Source organism: Lissotriton helveticus, chromosome 12 (assembly GCF_964261635.1).
Source record: "Lissotriton helveticus chromosome 12, aLisHel1.1, whole genome shotgun sequence".
Lineage (NCBI taxonomy): Eukaryota > Metazoa > Chordata > Amphibia > Caudata > Salamandridae > Lissotriton > Lissotriton helveticus.
The window spans coordinates 559903447-559925298 of NC_136073.1; the positions used below are offsets into that span (position 1 = coordinate 559903447).

Sequence of the window (21852 nt, forward strand, 5' to 3'; positions counted from 1 at the left end):
AGGTGAGTCAAGAGTATTAAAAAGAAAGGTTTAGGCCTGGCAAAAGGTTTATTTCACCAGGTCGATTTGTCAGTTCAAAATTGCACTACAACGTACAATAGCAGGCTTGAAACATGTTTTAAAGTTCTATTTTAGTGGGTGACACTATGAGGGCTGCAGGTCCACTATTAGCATTTAATTTGCAGGCCATGGGTAGATGTAGACCATTTTCTAGGGACATATAAGTAAATTAATAGTGCCAATAAGATGTATGCCAATTTTATCATGTTTTAGGAAGACAAGCATAAGTACTTTAGCACTGGTGAAGTGCACAGATTTCAAATGCACACACATTAAGAATTCCGGTAACAGGATGGGTGAAGGCACAAAAATTGGGGGAAGACCACACACCAGGGATGTTAGGTCTGACAGTTATGAAGAGTGTGCTAACCTAATGCTGAGGAACCTTGCTGGACACAAGCTCTGGTTATTCTCAGCAGGTCATACTAGGGTGGGGTGGCACAAATGTAAGACAAAGTGACAGTGAAACATTTTTCATTACTTAGTGTGTGTTGGTGCAGGGAGGATACATCCAAGATCAGCAAATAAATTAGACCGGTGCTATTTTCCTGGGTCGATGCCCTGGTATTTCCATAATGTCCAAAATTCTAAAGTAAACAAGTCCAATTTATAGATCATTCTTCATTCGTAACACTGCATTTTTAACTTTAACTGGGAAATATGATTTGCCTACAATCACACATCCAGGGAACATGGCAATGAAAAAGTTACTTACAGTCATATTTCTGGTGGGTAATATCTTCCACTAGATTTCTCACCTTAAGAATATCCTCCAGCTTCCAGAATAGATCCAGAAAACATTTTACTCAACAAGAGCTGTCCAGCTCCGCCAGGTCATGCCACACAGTTACAGTCACGGTTCTCTTCACAATAGATGTGATATCAGGGTGTACTTGGCACCATCTAATGTCAAAAACGTGTATATTTTCCACGCCCAACCAACGCGTGTGGTGATGAACCAAAAGAGCTTACAACAGTGACAATAATAGCAGATATCACTACTCTGTTTGGTATCTCATGACTGGTAAGATCTCAAAAGGAAAGGAAGAGGAAGCGAGGAATCTGCAAGAAGATCTATTATCCATCAGAAATTCGGTTACTAAAGGTAAGTAATTTCTTACCATAGATTCCTCTGTATGAATGAGACCCAAAGAAATACACTGATGCTACAGAGGGTGGGACTGATTAGTGCTAATTAAACAAGGAAGTGATGCAATACACCTTAGGAAAATAGCCATCACTGTGTGCCCGGGCTGTTTGAAAATAATCAATTATGTTTAAAAAACATATGCAAAGACCACCAGTTATTACTCAACACAAATCGGCAGGACATACCTGGCAAGCGTCAAAGCCCTAGTGGAGTGTGCATGAATGCCAGCCAGAGAGTCTTGCATGGACAAAGCAAACATATCTTTAAAACAAAGAGTAGCCCAACATGAAATAAAAAAAAATGGTAACCTCTAATTTCTTGGCTCCTGTGATGCCAGAACAGCCAAATCCAATCGATGACGCCCTCGCTTGAGCAATGACCTAGAGGGCTTCTGAGCAATCCTGAAGTCAGACAGCAAGGTACCTCAATAGGCCCTGACCTGAGAAGCTCCCCAGATGAAGCGGAGAACTCCAGTTTAAACTTTTTGAGAACCGGGATTGAGCCTATGATGCAGAAGATGATGATGATGCAGAAAAGACTGGCATAAAGGAATGGCACCACAGAGTCTCCAAACTTCCCTCAGAACAGGCATTCCGGTGTAGTTGGGATTTTATCAGGAAGACATCTTTAAGCTTTGATCTCTGTCAGAAGACTTACCTACTGCCTGGATGGCTTTCAGATCAGTGGACATACTAAGTCACAAGTAGATATGTCATGATCGGGCCCTAGACTCCACATACAGAGATCATGGGGATCTAATAAAGACATCTTCTTACGATATTGTTGACAGGGTTTAAATTCCGGAGACATTTGAAGGTGACATCCGATGACACCGTGACAGCGACCACTGCGCCCTCCACGGCCTGGTCGCCCCCACGCTCCACGCCTGCTCTGCCTCATTACCTGCTGCCTGCCAGACGCCGATCCGGAGCCCCAGCCGCCGCAGGGCCGCCCGACCTCGGATACCCGGCGCCCCAGCCGCCTCAGGGCCGCCCACCAAGCCCGCATAGGTTTTTCCCGCCGTTACCTGCCGCGACCCCGCCCCCCCGCCTGCCGATTGGCCCACGCGCTCCCCGCCTCCCAGCGGACCCTCCCTCCCGGCTCCCTTCTTGAGGGGACCCAGACCACGGTTCGGGAGCGACCACTGCGCCCTCCACGGCCTGGTCGCCCCCACGTTCCCCGCCTGCTCTGCCTGCCTCATTACCTGCTGCCTGCCAGACGCCGATCCGGAGCCCCAGCCGCCGCAGGGCCGCCCGACCTCGGATCCCCGTCCCCAGCCGCCGCAGGGCCGCCCACCAAGCCCGCATAGGTTTTTCCCGCCGTTACCGGCCGCGACCCCGCCCCACCGCCTGCCGATTGGCCCACGCGCTCCCCGCCTCCCAGCGGACCCTCCCTCCCGGCTCCCTTCTTATGACGCCCCCAGAGCGACCGCGCAGCGGACGCGCGCAGCGGACGCGCACAGCGGGAGCACCGATTGAGCGCCGAAGGTGCGCCAAAGGTAAGCTCGTCTACGCCCGTCCGCGCCTGGCCCGCGCCCAGTGCCAGGACCCCTGGCCCCCACTGACGAAAGCCGTCCCGACGGACCTACGACGCCGCCGAACTCAACGCACTCAACACCGGCCGAACCCCGGGTTGCTACCGAGCCACACCGAGACACACCCACGGACCCTTCAGCTGCCACACCTGCAAGTTCACCTGCAACCGGACCCACGCCACACCAGCACCCACCAAGCCGAACACCAACAGCACCCACTTGAAGTGCATCCTGCTCAACACCCGCTCCGTCCACAGACACGCCGTCGAGCTCTGGAACCTGCTCGACACCACAGCCCCAGACGTCGCCTTCCTCACGGAAACCTGGATGAACGCCTCCTCAGCGCCCGACATCGCCATCGCCATTCCGGACGGCTACAAGATCATCCGGAGGGACCGCGTCAACCAGACAGGAGGAGGCATCGCCATCATCCACAGGAACACCATCCGCATCACGACCAACGCCGACGACACCCTCGCACCCGCCGAACACCTGCACTTCCAGACCCACATCAACCCCAAGACCACCCTCAGAGGCACCCTCATCTACAGACCCCCGGGACCACGCACACAATTCAGCGAGGACATCGCCGAGTTCATCAGCCCGCACGCCCTCCTCTCCGCTGACTACATCCTCCTCGGGGACCTCAACTTCCACCTGGAGAACAACAACGACCGCAACACCACCACCCTGCTGGACAACCTCGCCAACCTCGGACTCAAGCAACTGGTGACCTCCCCCACCCACTACGCCGGACACACACTCGACCCGGTCTTCTCTTCCAGCAAGGACATCGCCTTCAGCCACGCCACGGGACTCCACTGGACGGACCACAGCTGCGTCCACTTCAGCTTCAGAAGGACCACGCTCCACCATCACCAGCAACAGGTTCCCCGCAGAAGCTGGAACAAGATCACTGCAGACCAGCTCGCTACTTCCCTGAGCAAGAACCCTCCCACCAGCACAACGAACCCCAGCCAAGCGGCCACCAACCTCACGAAATGGATCAGCGACTGCGCAGACGACCTCGCCCCTCTGAAGACCCCGCCGAGCAGACCCGGCAGCAAGAAAGCCCCATGGTTTAACGACGAACTCAAGAGCTCCAAGAAGAACTGCAGAGCACTCGAGAAAACCTGGCGCAGAGACCCAAGACCGGACAACATGACTGCCCTCAAGCTCGCCACCCGAAAACACCACCAACTGATCCACGCCACCAAGAAAACCGCATTCAAGGAACGACTGGACAACAACGCACACAACAGCAAGGAACTCTTCAACATCGTGAAAGAGCTCTCGAACCCTAGCGCCGGAAACAACGACATCACCCCTTCGCAAGACCTCTGCAACTCCCTCGCCTCCTACTTCCACAACAAGATCGCGGACATCCACAACAGCTTCAGCACTCAACCGACGCACGCCACGACCGAACCACCGCCCCCCACCACCACCCTCCGCGCCTGGACCCCGATCAGCACCGAAGACACCATCCGCACGATGAACACCATCCACTCCGGATCTCGGACAGACCCCTGCCCTCACCACGTCTTCAACAAGGCCGACACTGTCATCGCACCCCACCTGCGGGACATCATCAACACCTCCTTCGACATCGCCACCTTCCCGGAGAGCTGGAAGAACGCCGAACTCAGCGCTCTACTCAAGAAACCATCAGCCGACCCCACCGACCTCAAGAACTACCGCCCCATCTCGCTGCTCCCGTTTCCGGCAAAAGTCATCGAGAAGACCGTCAACAAGCAACTGGCCGCCTTCCTCGAGACGAACGGTTCCCTCGACCTCTCGCAGTCTGGCTTCCGGCCCAACCACAGCACCGAGACCGCCCTGATCGCAGCTACCGATGACATCCGAGCCCTGCTCGACAACGGAGAAACAGCGGCCCTCATCCTCCTGGACCTCTCCGCGGCCTTCGACACTGTCTGCCACCGTACCCTAGTACAGCGCCTCAGCAACGTCGGAATCCAGGAGAAGGCACTGGAGTGGATCATCTCCTTCCTCGCCGGAAGGACACAGAGAGTCCGCCTCCCCCCGTTCAGATCGGAGGCCACCGAAGTCATCTGCGGCGTTCCTCAAAGCTCCTCGCTCAGCCCAACACTCTTCAACGTCTACATGAGCCCCCTCGCAGCCATCGCACGCCAGCACAACCTCAACATCATCTCCTATGCCGACGACACCCAGCTGATCCTCTCCCTCACCAACGACCCCACCACCGCCAGAGCCAACCTGCACGAAGGGATGACAGACGTAGCCAAATGGATGTCGAACAGCCGCCTGAAACTGAACTCGGACAAGACGGAAGTCCTCATCCTAGGATCCTCACCCTCCGCCTGTGACGACGCCTGGTGGCCCCCCGCCCTGGGCAGCGCACCCAAACCAACAGACCACGCACGCAACCTGGGCTTCATCCTGGACTCCTCCCTCTCCATGACCAGACAAGTCAACGCCGTCTCCTCGTCATGCTTCAACATCCTGCGCATGCTACGCAAGATCTTCCGATGGATCCCCTCCGAGACCAGGAAGACGGTCACCCAGGCCCTTGTCACCAGCCGTCTGGACTACGGCAACTCCCTCTACGCCGGAACCACCGCCAAACTCCAGAAGAGACTCCAGCGGATCCAGAACACCTCAGCACGACTCATCCTGGACATCCCCCGCCGCAGCCACATCTCCGGACACCTGAGAGACCTGCACTGGCTCCCAGTCAACAAGAGAATCACCTTCCGGCTCCTCACCCACGCACACAAAGCCCTACACAACCAAGGCCCAGGATACCACAACAGCCGCCTCAACTTCTACGCCCCCAAACGCCAGCTTCGATCGACCAGCCACGCCCTCGCCGCCGTCCCCCGCATCCGAAGAGCCACCACAGGAGGAAGGTCCTTCTCCTACCTCGCCGCCAAGACTTGGAACTCCCTTCCGACCCACCTCCGCCTGACCCAAGACCACCTCGCCTTCAGGAAGCAGCTCAAGACCTGGCTGTTCGAGCAGTAGCGGACCCCCTCCCCCCAGCGCCTTGAGACCCTCCGGGTGAGTAGTGCGCTATATAAATGCTTTGATTGATTGATTGATTGATTGATGTGGATGCTTCAAAATCATGGAGTAATTTATTCAGTAGCTACAGAGAGCTCCAGACCGAAAATGCCTGAAAAAAAGAACTGCCACTATTGGTCAAAATGGTGCCATATATAATCCAATGACATTATATCTGAGGCGAATGGAGCCGTGACTGAAGATGTGTGCCACCACCTGCCAGTGATTAAGTGCTACTGATGTGGACAAAGATTTCTGCATCCAGTCTAGACCCCGGAGGGTATTCATAAGGTAAGGCATCAGCAGGAAGTATCCCTCAGAAGCTATGTTTTAACTCTGTTGTTCAGGTTACTAGCACAGCAAAGTAGTTTACATAGATTGGCTCTTGCAATTTCACATGCCTTTCCTCAAATATATAAAATATGAAAATGCTAACTTACCACAGCCACAGCATCACTTGCAAGAATATCATCCATATCCAGTACTGCATAGTAAGCAACATTAGTAAGTAAATATATGACGGTCACAACTGGCATGGAAATTGCAATTGCCCATGGAAGATTCCTGATAAGGAAAGCAGAAAATACATGTAATTTAAAAAATATAAAGATTTACTTTTCTTCCCAGCGAATTGAAATAGTATGTAACATGGATAAGGCATGTATTGAAATCTGAAAGCGGTGGTTAAAGGTAGGTTTCTCTCTGCACCTACTGCACAGAAATGAAATAAAGTATCGATGCATAATATGTTCAAAACGGATTTGAGGGAGGAAGAGGATGAAGAAAACAGACCGGATCAAGGACAGATTTTAAGAGTGTGTCAAATATTAGAGTTCAATTAAATATACTGTTATCGAACAAGCAGGAAAAAAACCTTTTGGTACTTCGCCACACCATATTAATAAAACAATCTGGTACATACTGTATTAGCAAGCACTTCAAAAGCTAGACCGATAAAGACTGGGCATTGTGTCTTCAGGGACAAGTGCAGTAAACTACTATTTGGTGAATAGGGAGGAGAGTGCCATTTCCCAAGACTTTTGCAACCAACTGTTCTCCTGTGGAGATGAGATCAACACATTGCAGAAAAATATGCCTGGGTGTTTACACTTCTGCGCTGTAGCAGATGGCCAGAGGAAAAAGGAGGCAGAGGTATTTTCAGCCATGAGTGACCGAAAGTGACAAATCTCCTGGCCAATCAACACCCACATTAACACAAGTGTTTCCAATTACATTAAATAAGACCATGGCAACATAGTGTATCTAAGGTTATTCCAAAAACTGATAAAGACTATCAACCCTAAATCTGACAGACATATTGCATCGTTCAAAACAGGCATCCACCTTTACGTGAAAGTTCTGGACTCAAGGCTGGCCCCAATCCTACCAGACATTATACATGAGGACTAGCTATGGTCTGTCTAGAACAGACCAGCATCTGAAAACATCAATAGGTCTGCTCACCTTGTTGCAAAGTTAAATATAAAAAGATGATACTCCAACTTAAAAATATGGGACACTGAGAGCCAGAATACCAGTAATTAAAGTCTTGTAGATACATTTGTAATATGAAAAGGAATGCAACAGGGATGACCGATGTACCCCATCTCTTTTGTTGTGGTAATTGAGCCAGTGGTGATGGCTGTGACACCAAGGGGTTAGATTTTGGTGGAATAGAATATAAGGTCTCCCAATTTGCAGATGGTATACTCATTTACGTGTCCAATAGTCACTCCAGTACCTCCTTTACTCGATTTCTTGGTGAGATTTCAGAAGGCTTCAGGTTAGACAGTGGACTCGGAGAACTCAGAACTTTTACCAAAACAGTGAAGTAAAAACAAAAGACTTGCTTAAAGTGATATAAAAGGATTACAGAAATATTTAGGAGCCTATATAACTCCTCAATTGACTATACAATTATCTGCCAACATTAATCCACTTTTCAAGGACATTAGAGAAGATAAGCATAGGTGGTTGGACACAGAAATCTTGTGTCTAGGTAGGATAGCTGCTTTGAAAAAGTCTACAATACCAAAACTAATACAGGTCTTTCAAGCACTACTGATTAGGAGTGAAAAAAGGACCATTCAGTTGCCACAGAACTTTCGTCTAGACTTCATATGGTAGTGGAAGCCTACTAGAACTTCCATTAAAAGTGTGAAGATGCCAACACATGGGCGGAGGCCTGATCCCCTGATTTTAAAGATTACTACAGAACATCTCAATTTAGAACTATAGAATGGTCCCAGAGAACCTCTAGTAAACATTAGGCACAAACATGTCGGTCACCACATGGAAGGCCACAAGAGGGCAAAATATGGCTCCCTAAGAGGTCCAACCCCCATTGATTATGTTACAGCCAAGTTACTAATACTGTTCTAGGCATGTCTCCATAGGAGTTTCTAGAAAGCTTACATCATTTTCCATGCCCAAATATAGCCCGTTCACTTCAGCCCAAAATATTTGCTGACCACTGAGGGGATACATGCAAACACTTACAGGCAGGAGGCTGTAGTATACTATTAGACATAGGAGATGGACCATATTAGGTAATGTGAGAATTGTAAGTATACCTTTGGAATGCTAGAACAAGAGAGGTTCAGGTACAAACAACAGGCAGTGGGCGTTACACATTGCTAACATGGTGATGGGAATCAGAACGTTAGTTGAATTTGAAGAGCTGTTCTTCTCTCCAGGGTTTTAAAGGTGTGGCTCCAGGTTGACCTAAATATTATAGAATCCTGAATAAGGCTTGGAGATAAATTAAGAAATGGGTAATTTTCAAAAATATACTTAATAAAGCATGACAATTTCTCTGGATAGCTATAGTGCGAAACAAGTTGACACTTTATAAGGGAACTGCTCTTAAGGTAATGAGGAATTGGTATGTAACTCTAAACAAGATAAGTAGAATGTTCCCTGTGTTTCTGACCACTGTTAGAGAGGATGTGGAAATATTACTCCAAATTTGGTGGGAATGCCCCAACATTTCTAAAGTAGCATTGGGAGCCACTAGTTGTAGCAAAGTCAATAGCAGCACCGCAAATGAAAAAAACTATCAACTAAAGCTCTGGCAATGCAGCGCAGCCAGAATTAGGACACAATGGCTATGGAAACATCAGTTAGATACCTAATTAAAGAGAGGGGGTTTTCTGTATGTGTAGTTGTCAATAACGTCACACATGAACAAAGACTGCAGATAAGCTACATCCAACAGAGGTGAGGAACATACATTAAAGAAAATCATGAGACACCTGGAATTGACAGGGGAGTGTACCCTGAGAGATGAATCAGTGTAATACCTTCGGACATTGTCTGATCTTGGTGTCCTAAATACTGTTGAAGAAGAGGGGCTAAGAAGTGGGGGGGTGGAGGGTTGCTGCTCTAATAGCCTTATAGTTTGTTAGAATGCTTGATCCTAAGAGTCAACCTATATTGAAGCTCTATGGAATATGCAAAGACACATGCCTTTGTATATGGCATAAAGAGACAGACTGTCAATTTAGTGAATGTCCTTATTTGGGAATACTGTTTGATCAGTCCGGATCATGGATTAACGCGATAAAATCAAGAAGGTTGCTGTTCTGTAAATCCTTAATGGCCTTGACTAATTTTAGTAGAAAAATGGGCAGACGACCGATTGGGGAACATTTATGCGTTTATAGAGCAACGTGTGGAGCAATTGCAACCTATGGTGCTGGAATATGGGGCTATGTAAATGTGAAATCGCTACAGGTGGCAGAAAACGGCTTCATGAGGTATCTTTTAACAGTCCTGGATAGTGTCTCCACGTACATGTGCCATGCTGAACTTGGACAACCATATTTAGAAGTTGTTATCAAGGTTCAACCGGTTCTTTTGTGGCACAGGGTATGGATTACTGAGAAATGTGTTTTTAACCGTCTGGTTTTGAAGGACGCGATGAGTCTTGATAATGTTAGCAAGATAAGATGGTTATACTACGTAAAGACGTTTCTTACACAAATAGGCCACCAAGAATATTATAGTGATCCCTTATCTATGTGCCAGGTCTCCAGGAAGGAACTTTAAAATCTTTGCATGACGTTTCTGGGAGAATATTGAACGAATACCGAGATGACAAAGATTTCTGTGGTGGCTCACCATTTAACAATGACCACTTTTAAAGTTCAACCGTATGTTAAGCTGCACCTGAGTGATTTTGAAAGGTTTCTTTTAACGCGGTTTAGGCTAAATGTCTTATTTAGATTCCTAAGCTTCCCCAAGATGAATGACTGGGCAAGACAATTGTGTAAATGTCCATGCGATGATCTGTCCAGCCAATTGGACATGCATATCTTGTTATTTTGTAAATTTTACACTATTCCTAGGACAAGATGGATTGTACCATTATTGAAGAGAATGGAACTTAGGCAATGCCGTCCTGCCTTTTTAGTCATACAGAAACTAGATAATATTTTAACTGTTGCATCTGTTTCTGTGTTTTTAAAGAATGTTTTTAGATCACGGAAATCAATTTATGTATGAAATTTTAATCAGTTTATTTATAATGTACCATGATTGCGTCTATATTTTTTAAATTCTGAAATTGTGATGTATTAATTGTACTTTTATGGTTATTTTTTCTGCATAATAATCGAATAAAGTTATTGAATTGAATTGAATTGAATAGTGAATGTCAAGAACGGTTTCTTTTTTTCTAACAAACAAACCAAAAAGTCAGTTTAGTATAAAAATCTTGCAGAGTTTCTGAAGGTGTCTGGCCTTGATGGGCCACTTGCCCAAGAATTTACAGGATGAAGAAATAGGCATGTAAGAAGTGAAAGTGTAAAAGTGTTGGTTTCAGTGCCTCTGAGACATCTTCAATACACCAACTGGGTAACAAGGTTTGGCCATTTTGATGTGCTGGATAATATGCTGATCAAAGTGGTTTTTGTATATTTCCGCAAAAAAGAACTACACAGAATGAAACTAAGTTTTACATGACAAGTGGAGAAGCGTGGCTCAGTGGTTAGAGGCGGCAGACCCGGAAGCTGAGATCGACCGTGGATCAGGGTTCGATTCCCCGCCTCAGCGGGTCTCGGGCTCATAAATTCCACGGACTCGACAATTCTCGCTCCGGTGCCTACTCGACTCACGGGTTCACACTCTGCGACTCTGGGCAATAGCTTGCTTAATCTCCACTACGGCCCCTCGTGGCGGGATGCCTGGCTTTCACCCTGTGGACACCCTGCCGGGGTTTCTCACAGGGGAATACCAGGACGGGTTCCCTAAGCAAGCGCCAGGATGCCCTTTGGGTGACAGGTCTGCGCTATATAAGTACACCTACATTTACATTTACATTTACAAATGATTCCACACATGTACAAATTGAGACAATACTGTAACAATACATTATTACATCCACTTCTTCATTGCATTTTGAGCAAACTACAGTACAACATGCAAATACATAAATATTTATCATTAGAATGTCAGATGGACAAATACAAACAAAGAATACCATTCTCATTTACCTTTTGGGGTTTTTGATCTCCTCTGTAACGTAATTGAGAGTGTCCCAACCAGAGTAAGAGAATAGAGCAGAGTAAAATGCAAGAGTAATGTCTCCTGCGTTCTTGGAAGATCCCTCAAATGAGTTCTCAAAATTTTTTGTGTGTCCTATATATAGGGAGAGAAAATTATGAGTAGTTTGAAATATTGTGATGCAACTAATTTACTTAAACGCATGTGAAATATGAAAACAAAAGCACAAATAGTCTGGTTAATTTCAGTCCTGTTTTGGTTTTACATTCATTGCAATGCTTGGCATCAGTTGTAGAGTTATTATGCTTCTTCTGATATTCTGGAGGCCACAACATGACCTGTGACCTCCACACCTGTGGCACCCAAGGGTATTAAGCAGTTATTAACAGACACAAACACTAAACCTGCATGTTTAACAACAGTTCAGTAATTTATTTAGGTGTCTAGGCCGGCTGAACCCACTTAGCCTAGTTTACAACTAACACACATCAAGCAACTATAAATTACGAATGACAACATATAACTTTCTTAGCAGATATTCTTTGCGGTCTTTAAAAAATATTTTCTTAAATTGTGCCAATAATTTTCTTAAGCAATATTTGCCAGCTGAAATGATTTTCTCTCCATGAGTTAATAATCTATTCTGCAAAACAAATCAGTTGGTTATATAAGCACAAGAACAATTACTATATTTAGTGAGACATATTGCCTTTTGTCATGTTCGAGTTACCCACAACTAAACATACACTACTGAATGTCCCCCCCAAAACAACTGAAGAACTAGAGAAAGAAAAAAAATCACATCAATAGGCAAAGACATCAGAGGCTGTTCCACAAAGCGAACAATACATATGCAGCATCTCATGAACCACGTGACATGAGACCTCAGTCTTCACCCTGAGTCGAGAACAAAGACAACAGCTTAGATCCACACATTTGTGTCCCAGATACATAACTTGAGTGATCCTCAAGTGACAGTTAGCTTGAAATCCTTCATCCTCCACTGAAGGTCATGGGCTGCCTCGACTGACATGCTGAAGTTGTCTGAGAAACACCTAAAAAGCGGAGTTCATTAAAGATCGAGATTTCGGCTTGTTGACAGAACAACCCGGAAAAAAGGAGCTAGAAGGTCATCTGACGTGCCTGCCTTCAACAAGTAGTGGTCGAGGTACAGGAATAGGAGCATTCCTGAGATGTGAACATGAGCCGACGCAAGCACCATCACCTTCATAAATATCCAGCCAGGGTTCAAGGTGAGGCCGAAGGGTAGCACAGTGACCTCCAGCCTAAAACAAACAAAATAACTGCACAAATAAAGACAAATATTGAGGCACTGAGAGACAGATCACATATGGAGCAAAATGTGCAGAAAGTGGGGGAATGAGTGAGATTGTTAGCACAAGCCCACACCATAAGAGAGTCCCCTTAGTGGGGAGTGTCTGATTGTCCTAACTGTGTGGTGAATACTTAGGTTAACATGGGATGTTCATCTGAAGTTCTTGGAAAATATCCACGTGTTCCCATGTTAGAATATTGAGACTACCACAAAACCAGGGGGTTTTGTAATGTTCTAGATAATTTGTTATAATATAAAGAGGAAACAGAGGGGCGCACTGTCAGTATTATATTAGTTCTTTTTGGTTAAAAAGACGCACCATAAAAACCCATCCATTGCAATCGTACCCTGATAAATATTGATTTACACTTACTCTAAAATTATGTTACAATTGCTATTCTCAACTTTACAGCCATAGTTTAAAAAATGACAACAACAAAAATATAAGGCGGCAGTAACGAGTAGCAAAAATAATGTTTTGTTTCAGTAAAGGTAAAATATGCTTTTTACAAGGTAGGGAGGGCACATCATTTACAAAACAAAAAAATGCAACACGTTTTACATCGAGAAATGTTCAGCAGGACACTGACTGATGTCATCAGTGGAAGGCCATGCTAAAGGCAACAATAGGAAATGCTTAACAATGCCAACCCTAAACCTGGTTAGAAGATTCCTCTCCCAAACATTAAGTACCAATTTTAAATAAGGTTCAATACTGACAACATATTTAACAATTATAAAAACACTAACAGTAGTTTATTCGAATTGCCTGATTTCCAGAAGAATAATCGGTCTTCCAATAAACGGTTTTTTCAATGCAACATTTGCCTGATATACAAATATTCCATGGTAAACAGAAGAATTCGAAATGCCCCACTGCTTTATGAACAATTTTATAAAACTTCAGCAAGTAATGTTAAAAGAAGCATCAAGTTTCATACAATTTAATGATTCTATGATTCAGACAATCAGCTGGGTTGGACCATATAAAAAACGAAAGGGGAATAGGTGGCTACTTTAACTCCATCTTGAAGATAACCTAGGCCTAACTCCTGATTAAATATAAAGTGTGATGTGCTATTCAGTAAACCTATCAAGCCCCTGCATAACCTATTTTCTTCCACCTGTAAACAGCTAAAGTAAACAGATAAAGTTTGGGTTTCCCCAGGCGCCAGCACCGTAAGGGTCAACAAAAACTCTCGGATTTTATTACAGAAGGTTCTAATGAGCTGTATGATTTATTGTCTCAACTTGAATCAAATTAAAAAATTGCACCATGATAGACCAAACATAAACCAAGTAGTCTGCAGGAGGGAGGTCCATATTTCAGAATTATCAAGCGTAAGGAAGAAAAGTACGAAGCTGGTTCCAAAACATGACACTTTACAGGAATAGTTTTAAGCCTCCGAAGATTTGCTACTTAGAGTGAGGATGTAGGTTTTATAAAAGTTGGTATGGGGATCTAGGATTTTTCATAAAAGAAACTGAGCTGTCAGTAAGTTTCTTTAATGCATTTGTAGTTCTAAATATTTTATCGATGTGATCAGCATCTAATAACGCAAGTACTGTTTTCCAGTCCCCATCCCCTGAAGCCATGCTCTGATTTGGGTATAGAATTAATGGAAGGGGAGCCAGGATTTAGAACAAGGGCTAATTTGAAACATGATCTGTTCACACTAAATCGATATCTGACTTTGGCCAAAAGATTTCTATGCGAACATCATAAGAAACCCATAATGGCTACATCCATCCACTTACCATAAATGAACACGTTTACTTACTCTCTGTAATTACTTATGTGGTAAAGACTCTATCTAGCTGCATATTCCCTTACCGTACAAAATTCCCTAGGTGTCATACTGGATCTGGAAATTTCCGAGCAGCACTCCTGCACGCTGCTAGGTGGCATTGTTTGAGTCTGTGTCATCCACACCAGAAGTGGTGTACGTGGTGTCTTAAATAGGTGCCACCCCAGCGGGCTGACATCAGTTTCTTTACAAGACTTTCCATGCCAGAAGTGTGGAGCCACAAAGAATGTTTATGCACCTGTGTGGAGCCACAAAGAATGTTTATGCACTGGTGTGCATTGCTAAGTGTCGCAGAAAGGTGAAATCTGTTCGCAAAATGGGGAGGATCGGTAAGGATTCTGCGGCTAGATAAGGCATTACTGAAGGTAAGTAACTTGTTCATCTGATAGAGACTTCTAGCTGCAGATTCCTTGCCTTAGAATAGATAGTAAAGCAATACGCCCTTGGAGGTGGGTCTGCAAGCAGATCAGACCAAAAAGTTCTGCAGGACCGAACTGTCCAAACAGGAATGTTTGGTGAACGTGTGCAATGACACCCAAGTTGCTGCAGGACAGATTGATAGGACAGTGACTCCACGAGCTAACGCAGTGGTCTCAGCCGTGGCTCTGATGTAATGAGCGTGCAGGCCCTCAGGGGGTTGCTTTCTGGCCAATGCATAGCAGATTGTTATGCAGCGTACTATCCATCATGAGTTGTTTAGTTTCTGAACAGCCCTACCCTTCTTCGCTCCGACATACCCAACAGAGCGGTTGATCGTCCACCCAGAAGTCTATAGTGTGTCAAAGTGAGGTCCTCAAGGATCTCTTTCATGTGGTAAGACAGTGCACAGAATGGGGAGAATGGGAGGGTCGGTAAGGAATCTGAGGCTAGATGAAGTCTCTACCAGATAGCCATTACCAAAGGGAAGTAGCTTGTTTATCTGATAGAGTGTACTCGCAACAGATTCCTCATCCTGCACTAGATAGCAACCCAATCTCTCTCCGGAGGTGGATCTGTGGACTGCTTTAAACTAAGAAGTCCTGAAGGCCCATCTCACCACACCAGACTGTCGAGGCAGCAGTGTTTGGCAAACTGGGGCAGTGATCCCCACGTAATGGCCTGACAGGTGTCGAGTACTGGGACCCCCCCTAGCCAATGCAGTGGTCGCAGGTTTAGCTGTGGTGGAATGAGCTCTTAAGCCCTCAGGGGCTGTTTCTTGGCCATAACATAGCAGATCTCAATGCAGAGGAGGATCCATCAAGAGACTATTCTTTTCTGACTTACCTACACTTTCTATGCCCCTGCAAACCCAACAAAGAGCTAATTGTCCACCCAGAAATCTTTGGTATGATCAATGGTAAACGCTAAACCTCCTTTGGGATACAGGTGGTGGTGTCGCTCCTCTATCTTAGTATGATTCGGGGGTAGGGAAGGTATACACAGTGATGTTCTGCCCGACGTGGAAAGGTGTGACTACCTTTGGCAAAAAGGATGTTCTGGTTCTAAGAACCAATTTGTTTGGGAAGAATGAAGTATAGGGAGGATTACCTGAAAGTGCTAGTAGTTCACAACCCTGCTGTCATATGTTATCACCACAAGGAAGATGGTTTTGATAGTGAGGAACCAAAGAGGGCAGCTGTGCATAAGGTGCACACATGAGAAAAAAAACTTAGATTTTAGTCCCACTGTGGTATATATAACAAGGGCGTAGGAGGAAAGGATTATGTTACTTACCCAGTAAGCACCTGCCGTTGGCATGTAGAGCTGTAGATTCACATGCTTTGCATACTCCTGCCATCAAGCGTTGGGTCCGGATGTTTGCAAGTTGTTTTTCTCCGAATAAGTCTTTCCAGTCACGAGGTGTGACTCCTCCTTTTAGTGATAGTGCGCATGGGCATCGACTCTATTGTTAGATTGGTTTCCCGCAAGAGGGTGAGAGTGGAGTGAGTGTAGTAAAGAGATGTCCATACAATGTAAATGATGAAAACTGTAACAACTACAGGTGTCCGGGAGGTGGGAGGGTGCATGTGAATGAATTTACAGCTCAAAATGCCAAGAATAGATGCTAAATGGTAAAGTAACATAATCTGTTCGAGGCATATGTGCTGTAGATACACATTCTTTGCCTAAACTATATAGCAGTATTCTCCCAAAGTGGTGGTTAACCAGTAGATGTTGCAGTTGACTGAAAAAGTGTTTTTAGCACTGCTTGCCCTACATTGTCTTGTTGGCATGCTGATACATCCACACAATAGTGTTTGGTAAATGTGCGTGGTGTAGACTATGTTACTGCTTTATCCATGTCAGCTATAGGATTGTTACCTAAAAAGGCCTTAGATGCCCCTATTTTGCGAGTGGAATGCGTTCTAGGGGGTATAATGTTCTTTTAGCTTTTGCATAGTAAGTTTGAATGCATTCAACAATTCATCTTGAAATACCAGATTTAGAGCTAGGATTGCCCTTGTGATGTGGTAAAAATGCAACAAACAGTTGCTTTGTTTTACGAAACTCTTTTGTCCTTTCGATAAAATACAATAATGCTCTTCTGACATCAAGTGTGTGTGAAGAGCTCGTTCTGCTACAGAATCAGGTTGAGGGAAGAACACAGATAACTCAAGTGATTGGTTAAGATGAAAAGCAGAAACTACTTTAGCGATGAATTTTGGGTTGGTGTGAAGGACTACCCTATCTTTATGAAGCTGAAAGAAGGGTTCTTCTAAAGTTAACGCTCCTTAATTAAGTGATTGCAATGAGGAAGACAACCTGCCATGAAAGGAACTGTAAAAGACAATTGTGTAATGGTTCAAAGGGTGGACCCATAAGTCTTGTAAGTACAATGCTGAGATTCCATACTGGTACCCAAGGTTTTCTGGGTGGTATTACTCTTTTTAAGCCTTCCATAAAGGCTTTAATTACAGGGATTTTGAACAAAGATAAATGCTGTCCGTTTTGCAAATATGCGGCCACTGCTGCAAGGTGCAAAGCGAATAGACGAATAGATGTGTAAGCTAGATTAGTTTGCTGTAGGTGTCAAAGGTAACAAACAATGTTTTGAACAGAAGCATCAAGAGGATTACTTTTGTTATTACAATAAATACATTGTTTCCATTTTGCTGCAAAACAAGCTCTGGTAGTGAGCTTTCTTGCTTCTTTTAGAATAGTGATACAGTCTGGTGGCAAATTTAAATATCCAAACCCTATGACTTCTGGAGCCAAATCGCTAAGTTGAGCTCCTTGGGGTTTGGGTGTCTGATTTCAGCATGGTTCTGAGTGAGAAGGCAGGAATTGAGGTGCAGCTTTTGATGTGGAACTACTGAGAGCTCCAAAAGTGTGGTGTACCATGGTTGACGGGCCCATGCGGGAGCTATTAAAATCAGTGTGAGTGATGTTTGCCTGAGCTTTCTAACCAGAAATGGAAGAAGTAGGAGAGGCAAAAATGCATATGCAAATATCTTTGACCAATTGATCCATATGGCATTGTCTTTTGAGGGAGGGTGTGGGAACCTGGAGGAGAAGGTTTGGGCATTTTGCGTTGTCCACTGTGGTGAACAGATCCATTTGTGGGAATCTCCATTTTTGAAAGTATGGAAGGAGAACTTGCAGATGAAGTTCCCACTCATGTATGCTGCCTCCTTCTGCTGAGGAGGTCGGCAATTTGATTATTGACTCCTCGAAGGTATTCTACCAGAAGATTAATTCTGTGATGAATTGCCCAGCTCCAGATGGTTTGAGACGTGACAGCTGGAGAGTGTGTCCCCCCCTTGTTTTTGAACATAGTATTTATTTATTTATAAAGTTTTATATAGCGCGAACAGGATCCAGAAGGATATCAGAGCACTTTACAATAGGAAGGAAGGGAGGACATAAATCCAATAACGAACTTCGAGTGGGAAAAGGAAAGTAATACAATAAACAGGTGTAAGCAGGCAACGAAGGGGGCTAATAATAAGCAGTAAAGTGGAGCCATAACAAATGGAGATCCCATGGTAGCAGGAGCAATGACACAGAGCAAAGTGGGCCTAGCCCTCTTACGGTAAGAATTTGCTCATTAGGAATCTTTTAGCTTCCAATTTGAACGCCGTCATCGAGGAGTACATGGCTGTCATGTTGTCTGTGTGGACTAGGACAACTTTGCCTGTGAGATGAGATTGAAAAGCTTTCAGCGCTAGAAATACTGCTAGAAGCTCTAGATCACTAATGTGGAGACGTTTGTGCTGGTTGTCCCAGAGACCCTGAATTGTGCAATTGTGGAGATGGGCACCCCAACCTGTGAGAGATGAGTCTGCTGTTTGCACGATTTATGGAACAGGGTCGATGAAAGGCCGCAATTTAGAAACATTTTGTGGGTTCCATCACTGCAGAGAGCGATGGGTGCAGCTGTCTACCAACACTTGATCGGTTAATTTTCCCTGTGACTGATTCCACTGACGTGCTAAACATTCATGTAGAGGACGCATGTGTAGTCTTGCGTGAGGCACTATTGCAATGCAGGACGCCATCATTCCTAGCAGGTACATAACAGTTTTGGCGAGTAAGGTTTGATTGGCTTGAAACTGTAATAACAGTTTGAATATTGCGAATTCTGGCTGCACTGGGAGTGGTGAGAGTATGTGTATTTGTGGTGTATTTGTAAAAGGCTATAGATGAGACTTTTGCGTGTTGACCATGAAGCCCAAAAGGTGGAGTAGGTTTAGCGTGGTCCGAGTGTGTTTTAGACATTTGTGGTGTGTGCTGACTTTGATGAGCCAGTCATCTAAGTACGGGAAGACGTGAATTTGTTAGCTTCTGAGATGAGCTGCCACTACTGCTAGACATTTGGTAAACACTCTAGGAGCAGTAGTTACTCCGAATGGGAGTACTTTGAACTGATAGTGTTTGCCTGCTATCAGAAATCTGAGATATTTGCGATGAGCTGGATGGATCGAAATCTGAAAGTAGACGTAAACATAAAATTGCCCTGATGTAGAAGAGGAAGCACCTGTTGAAGTTTTACCATATGGAAATGTTCTGACAGTATGTACTGGTTTAATACTCTGAGATCTAAAATTGGTCTTAAGGCGCCGTCCTTTTTGGGGATTAGAAAGTAGAGTGAGTAAACCCCTGAACCTTGGTACTGTAATGGAACTGGTTCTATGGCTCCCTTTTCCAAGAGAGATTGCACCTCCTGTTTGAGTAACTGTAAGTGGTTTGACAACAGGTTGTGAGTGAGAGGTGGAATATTTAGAGGATTGGTGGTAAGCTCTAGGCCAGTGGTTCCCAAACTTTTGACTCCTGCGGACCCCCATTGAGTCACCACTGGAAGCTGGGGAACCCCACACAATTTGTAGGATTTAAAATTCGAACATTAAAACAGTAATTCGAAAAAAATAAACACACATGTGCACACAAAACAAATATTTGCATTAGTAAGTATTTTAGGGGCATATTTACAAGCCACTATCACCATGAGAATGTTACTTTTTGCGACGTTCCCATGGCGATAGGGGCTTCGCTTTACTTACAAGGCAGTGTTAAGCCACTCAGCATGGCTTAACACTGGCTTGTAAATTACACCCCCTTTCACCCAATGCTTAGCGTGAAAGGGGTGGGCAGTGGGTGTTGCGGTGGGCGTTCCACCACAACACCCATTGATTTTGACATTTCCCCCTATTAACAAGGGCAGCGGTAAATGGGAGGCAGCGCCAAAATTAAGTCCAGGGAAAACCTGGTCTCAACTTGGCGAAACAAGGAGAAATGCTTTAATTCTCCTCGTTTTTGCGAAACGCCTTCGATTGTTTATGTTCAGGAAGATGACCCTTCCTGCACATAAACAATCTTTAAAAAAAATGAAATTTTGTAACTTACATGTGTGCTGTATTAAGCAGCACATATAGAAGTGGCAAAACAGCATTTCAAAATTGTTTATGTGCAGGAAGGGCGACCTTACTGTGCATAAACAATCTTCCCCTGCATGCAGACACCCTTGCACTATGGTGCAAGGGTGCCTTTCATTGGCGCCACAAAGTTAAGTTTAGCATGAGCATAGGGGAAACACAAGGCTGTATCATATTCTTGTAAATATAGGTGCAGTCCTGCGTTTCTGAAGAGGCGGAGAGTGTTGTTAAGCCGAGGAGGCTAACAACTCTCTCTGCCACTTCTGTTGTATTTTATATTGAAAGAATTTGGGGAAAAAATGAAGGAAATTGATGAGAAGGTTGGTGCTGCATCTCTTTTAAATGGTTGGTTTTATTTTGCTGTACGGGGCTCCTGCTCCTACCAGGGCCAGACTGGAAAGCCAAAGCCGCCCTGGCAAATGTTTTCAGTCCAGTCCCCATAGGGTGCACACCAAGTGCAGTGAGTGAGCCTGACCACTACAAAAAGAGCTTTGGGATGCTCCCCCAAAAACATATTTAGGAAACAATGGTGCAGTCTACAACACAGTTATCAATACACATTGAATTGTATTAGCTTTCAAAGAGTAGTAAATTAAGTCCTTACTATGCACTAGAATAAGAATCTTTTTTGGGGTTCTTCAATGATTCTCCCACTATCAGCCTCCAACAGTATCTCTCATCTCTCCATAGCCCCTCTGTCACATGCATTACATTTTTTATAGCATCTCTCTACCATTGTATGAGAGAGAGCACTTTACATCACACACATATGGAGACAGTGAATCATACATGTAAATCAGTGTATAGAAAATGTCACATAAGGCAAAGGGGACTACAACGTGTAGAATTCACGTCATTCATACTGGTAGGCATTTTTAAATAGTGATTGGTCTGAAAAAGCACTAACTCAGGATTCAGAACATAACAGTGGTCAGCATTGACTTTAACAATAAACATGTATTTCCACCCAAATAAACCTTTTTAGCGGTATCAGGATAATGAAAGACTGGGAAAAACATGTCACTAACTTGTACCTTGCAGTTTGCAAGCAGCTCTTTGATGACAGTGTATATGTCACTGTGCTAGATTACGATTGTCACTGCACAGTACCAAAAAAATCTCGTTTTTTAATATGCATTATACATGTTCTTTGCAGTAGGCAGGTTAACCCTCTGTGCTACATTAGATAATGCAAAGCTGCCACTGGACAAAACTCTCATCTCTCCCCAGCAGGTACATTAATCACTGGTGTTATCTTGACAGTTTTATTGGTTTTTTTAAACTGCTAATTATACAAGACACTTTCAAGTGCTTTTAAAACTGCTGCCTGCGGACCCCCTGGGAATGTGTCATGGACCCCTGGAGGTCCACGGACCACAGTTTGGGAAACACTGCTCTAGGCAATAAACATGTCGGATAAGATAGATCCTTTGCGAGCATTGGCCACTACTAAGGAGTCAAGAGGTAGGTCCTTTGATAAACACAGGATCAGGCTGAGAAGGTTCATATTTATTAGCGACTCTGGGAGTTAAAATACTAGCTCGTAAAGGGTCTGTGAAGAT

General features: G+C 44.8%; 1 protein-coding gene across 2 annotated transcripts in view; it reads right to left on the bottom strand.

Annotated features, from left to right (window-relative positions):
* SLC7A6 (solute carrier family 7 member 6) overlaps window positions 1-21852 on the bottom strand; it is a 457165-nt gene that overhangs the window by 256816 nt on the left and 178497 nt on the right. For both annotated transcript variants that reach the window (XM_078670746.1, XM_078670747.1), the window contains exons 4-5: window positions 11285-11429; window positions 6230-6353 (exon numbers count right to left, since the gene is read on the bottom strand). In XM_078670746.1, the coding sequence (XP_078526872.1) occupies window positions 6230-6353; window positions 11285-11429 (269 nt within the window). The remainder of the gene's footprint in view (window positions 1-6229; window positions 6354-11284; window positions 11430-21852) is intronic.